The sequence below is a fragment of the Abramis brama genome (genome assembly GCF_963993115.1).
Source record: "Abramis brama genome assembly, chromosome: 25".
Lineage (NCBI taxonomy): Eukaryota > Metazoa > Chordata > Actinopteri > Cypriniformes > Leuciscidae > Abramis > Abramis brama.
The window spans coordinates 6215281-6220569 of record NC_139987.1 but is presented as its reverse complement, the minus strand read 5'-3'; the positions used below and the strand labels follow the sequence as shown (position 1 = coordinate 6220569).

The 5289-nt window shown below is 36.8% G+C and overlaps 1 protein-coding gene across 2 annotated transcripts in view; it reads left to right on the top strand.

The window, feature by feature from the left end:
• The window catches only part of urm1 (ubiquitin related modifier 1), a 7788-nt gene extending 5161 nt beyond the window's left edge, over nucleotides 1-2627 (top strand). Inside the window, exons 3-5 of one of the 2 annotated variants that reach the window (XM_084104598.1) lie at nucleotides 657-738; nucleotides 1606-1651; nucleotides 2093-2627. In XM_084104598.1, the coding sequence (XP_083960724.1) occupies nucleotides 657-738; nucleotides 1606-1651; nucleotides 2093-2161 (197 nt within the window). In that variant the 3' untranslated portion in view covers nucleotides 2162-2627. Of the gene's footprint in view, nucleotides 1-656; nucleotides 739-1602; nucleotides 1652-2092 lie in introns of both variants that reach the window. The other variant, XM_084104597.1, reaches the window with a different exon arrangement.
• The last annotated feature ends 2662 nt before the right edge of the window (nucleotides 2628-5289 follow it).

Below are 5289 nucleotides of genomic sequence, written 5' to 3'. Positions count from 1 at the left end.
CATCACGCGCTTGTATTATCACAGAACACACAACACAAATCTTGAAGACTAAACTTTATTGCCCTTCAATTAGTGGAATAACATCCAATACCTTTGATCGGGTGATATTTGCATGGATTCTGGAGGAAAAAATGTGATTGTTTTACAACACCCACCAAGACATTCTAAGTAAAAAATTTGTCATACAGGTATTTACAAGACATTTTTGTTTTCGCTAATCATAGGGCTTACAAATGTCGGCTCTAGCACATTTTGTTTTCGTGGGGGGTGTGCAGACATCCTAGATTTAATTTGAATTCACATTGGCGCCCCTGGGTTTATATCCATCAATCATCAACCCCCCCCCCCAATAGATATACAGCTTTTCGGTGCTAACCTTCTGTATTTAAACTTACCTATTCCAGTCACGTTTACCTGGTCCGGTTGCTTTCAGGCTGATACGGCTACAGTTAATGGCGTCTCTGTGTTTACGAATCTGAATTTAATCGCCATCACTGCTGTATTTTCAATGGTGTGCTCAAAAATGACAGTGGGTGAGTCTATTCTTGATATACCTCCCCCACCTTGCGTTCGAGGCTCTGTCGCGTCACATCGACCGTGGGGCTGGCTCACTGAACTCTGACCTGTGAACTCTGACCTCTGTGGTACTCTTACAGGGAACATGAAGCAGCTGCTGGCGTGGATTCGAGGGAACATGCTGAAGGAGCGCCCAGAGCTCTTTATGCAGGGCGACACTGTGTAAGTACACACACTTCGCAGATGCACAGTAAATACGTACCGATGCAGGATGATGCTCAGACAAAATATACACGCGCGCTGTAGACACACACTCGTCATAAATGCAGTGCTACGTGTTCGCTGCAGATTCCGCCGTGAGGTCAAGGAGGTAGAATCACACCACATTCCCTTTTGTGATAAAATACTTCACTTTTTGAATGCATCAGGAATAAGAAATTATACTTGCTTCCTCAGCCTTGAGTGGATTTTTATTTTTTGAAATTGTGATATAACAGGTTTTATAGAGAGAATCATCGTAAATGACCTTTATTGCCGTTATCAGCATGGACGTCTACCTGAAAATACCTCTGATACACAGTGTAGTCTTCAATGGCGTATAAACCTCACCGTTGACTATTTAGCCGTGAGGGGCAACCCCTTCACCTACATTAGCACCTCGTACTTCAAATATAAAATCAAATATAAAATTCCTTATGATTATTAAAATATTTTCTTTTTTCATAATCTGAGTAGGCAGGTATTAATGGCTGGAAACAAAGCAAAATCCAAAGTGATATATTGTGTTATTTTATATAATGCTGTATTGTGTTATTGATTTCTGTAATTATAAATATTTTACTAATCTTTGTGAGAGGATTTTCTATGCATAGTCTTCATTGTGTTTCATCTTGCATGTGTATGTTTGTACGAGAGAAGCTCTTTCAATTAATGAACTGCGGATGCAAGGGTCCTAGAAAACCGCAGCACTGGCGATATTCATTGTGTACATACAGGCTGCGTATTATTATTATCAGAGAGCTGCTCTACTGTCATGTTTTAGTGTAGCTCACATCACTTACATGAGCTCTTCTTTTTGACACACAGTAGACCTGGGATTCTCGTATTGATTAACGACGCAGACTGGGAACTAATGGTAAGACGGTGTGTGTATGTTTGTGTGTGCGTGTGTGTACAGTTCCTCAGTCACTCCTTCCACTCTCTGTTTTAATGACATGCTCATTTTAGGTCCAGTGTCAGCTTCTCTTCATTCATCTAATGCACATAAAGGTTGTGCTGGGTTGTTCTTTCAGGAAAACATGTATTGGCATCAGACCGTAATTTAAAGTAACACAATCAATTGAAAAAAGTCAATGTCTCAACAACTGTCAATGACTAAAACCTGCAAATCAAGTGTTGATTTAAAGCTGCAACTCTTTCTAATGAATTCTACAATAATTCTAAATTCTAATGAATTACATTAAATATGTACTTTTTTCTGGGTATATATTAGGTCTTCAGTGTAGATTTTTTTTTTTAAGATGATATTTGCCAAATGTTTTTTTTTTTCTTGCATGTGCATCCATATCCCTTGCAGGGTGAACTGGAATACCATCTTCAGGACCAGGATAACGTTGTCTTTATCTCTACTCTTCATGGAGGCTAACTGACTCTAAAATGAATGCCACACCCATACAGAAGCCCCTCCACCCTTCAAAAGGTCAAATATCAGATGATCCATCAACAACGCCAAGGCCGATTTCAATCCCAGCCCGTGGGCTTTCCGACCAATCCGGTGAAAAGACTTTATTTTGGTTTTAATTCCAATAAAACGTAACATCACCGGGAATCTGGCTGCTGAGGGATATTCACTGTCCCGTACCTTACAGGAGCGTGGCGGGGTTACGATGGGGAGCAAGGGCTCATTAGGAAGGTCACTCTGTCTAGCCAGTGTCCAGATGGATTCTCTGGAGACATGATGGACCGCTTGCCCCATGTCAAATGGCTCCGTTATAATTTTCATTCATTTTCTGTTTGATGCCTTTACAGCTGTCAATTGTATGTTTTCTATGTAAGTCTATATTTCTTATTTTTTATCTGAATTAATAAATATTGTGTAAATTTTGCCACAATATTGTTTTCTTTGCACTAATTTGATTTTAAATTCAGTGCAATGAAGTATTTGAATTAAGATATTTATGCTGTCCAGTATACATTAATGTTTTATATTTGTCATAAGCTTATAGGGTTGATTATTTGACATTAAATATTTATGTGAGGGCAAGAGGTTTTATTACATTCCTACACTTCTTATAGACTGCTGTAGAATACCTGATAGTAGTCCTAATTCCACCTCTAAATTTTATTTTGAAATTTTGGGACGACCTATTCTTTTAGCATATAACATCGTACGGATAAAATGGCTCTTCTCTAGTCAAATGAGGTATTATCTTTAAAGTTTGATTTACGTATACTTCCTTTATATAGAATATTCATTAGAATAAACTATAGGATGATGGCGGGAGGTCGAGCACAAATCTCTTTTGGCTGAAGACTCGATTTGCAACGGAAACCCGTATGATAATGGTAACACTATAATACAGATGCTAATGTTGTCGAGGGAGAAATGCGTGATGTCAGTGTTGGGAGTGTGTGTGGGATGAAAGGGGGAATACTGGGGTGAAAGGGGGAATACTGGGGTAAACATGCTTCTCCTGCAGTGTGACCTGTTGGGAGGCCACGAGTCAATTTCTCTTTTATTAAAGACACTTCCTACAGAGATTTAAAAGTTGGCTTATAGGCCATGTGATCCACACTTTTTCGCTTATTTTTCAATAGCCTACGTTATTTATAATGATGATTAGACCTATAAATGTTATGTGCTTAGGCCTACTTTTCATGTGTTTGTTTTGGTTTTTAGCATAAACGGACAAAATATTATATTACTAAATATAGCCTATATATTATAAAATGTATATTTTTGTCCTCATTCTAGTAGGCCTAATTAGTTTGAAAAATTGGTCTATTAGCCTACATTCTAAGAGCTACATTCTTCACATTTTTAGTCTAAATAATTTTTATAACCTGGTGCGAAGTGAACATAAGATGCAAGAGATTTAACGTATATTTTATACTTAGCTCTATTAATTGCACACTATCTATCGTGGTATCTTGAGGCTGTTTTAATATTTCACCGTCGTTTTTTTTTATTTATTTTTTTTTATTATTATTTTCATTCCAGAATGGATTTAACCCACTTGATTAAACACCCTTTATTGTTATGGTTTTAACGATACAACTATCAATTAATTTCCAAAAATAATACTACATCAAACACAAGTTATACGAATAGGCTATGTAACTTTATGTAGAAATTACAATGTAGGCTAGATCTTATAACAACGTCAAAGTAACAATTTGAATTACGTAGCTTAATAAATTAATGGTTTAAACTATTGTTAGACGACGTGATTAAATAGCTTACACCGATTTTACAAAATGGAGCACGGTAAGCCATTTTCCTCTATTGAAGAAAGAAAAAAAAACCTCAATAAACTAGTGTTAAATATCGTAGCCAAAAGCATAAAATATATTTATATAGGCCATTTGAAAATGAACATAACGCAGAAATGGTAATTTAGGCCTATACATTCTGAATTATGGCTTGTTATTCTGTCGGACTAGGCTATGTAGGCTAGCAACATTTTAGCCTTTAAAAAAAATAATAATAATAATATTAGTTTATTTTCACACATTCAAAATCGTGATTTCTCGATCATTTAAACTATAATTATGGTGTCTCGTATTTATACCAAATAAACTTTGTGTCTTGACACTTTTGTATGTTCAGACCTGAAACTAAATGCTAGCTACAAAGTAAACAGCCTATAGCCTACTGAATGTTTACTACCTCTCTCTTGAATCACCAGTCCATCAGAATATGATTGTATTAATGCATTAATTAGCATTCAGCCATCATTTTTGGAGGCCCGTGCTTCCACCGTAGCTGGTTTAGTCAACGGTTGCACGTCGATAACCGTTAGAAGTGCGCCATCGGCAGGCAAGGCAATAGCATTTTTCAAAAACGTCTCAACACAACAGCGACAGAAAAAAAACACCACCGACATTTCTTAAGACATGTATAGCCAAAACATAGCCCTATTCTGATCTATTTTATTTCGAATTTATTAGCAGTCAAACTGAAATCATTTTGAAATCAGCGAAGGGGAAAATTGGCTACTTTGATTTTGCAGATTATGTAACTTTTTATGAATTAATTTCTCTCTAAACAGTCAAGATAGGCCTCCCCCGCATAACCCTTCAAGGGTGGCCTCAATCATTAGGTTTAAAATCGTTAAATAGTTATATATAGTAAATCCGTGTACCAAAACGTTTGTCTGGCTTGTATCCCAACAGTCGTCAATGTGATTAAACTTCTGCTGTTAATAAATTACGCTGATATTATTCAAGGCTTGCCTAATTCAAAGAACTTGTGGGGCCCAGCAGGCCCTGCATTTAACTTTAATCACAATTAAAGACAGATTAAGTTTATGGTCAAACAAAAGAGTAAATTGAAATGAGTGGAAGTGCACATGTGTTTCGAATGAATTTTAAAGCAGTATTTCTTTTGGTTTCTCAACCACACATGGTGCAGGTGCAAAGGTTTAATTCGTCGGTGCTTCCGAATCAAACTAAATCCCGTTGGGGCGTTGCACATTTTGGTCTTCTGTTTTTCGTTTTCAAAAACGTCACTGAAACTACTTTGTAGTGTAATTAGCAGTTTATTGATTCAGC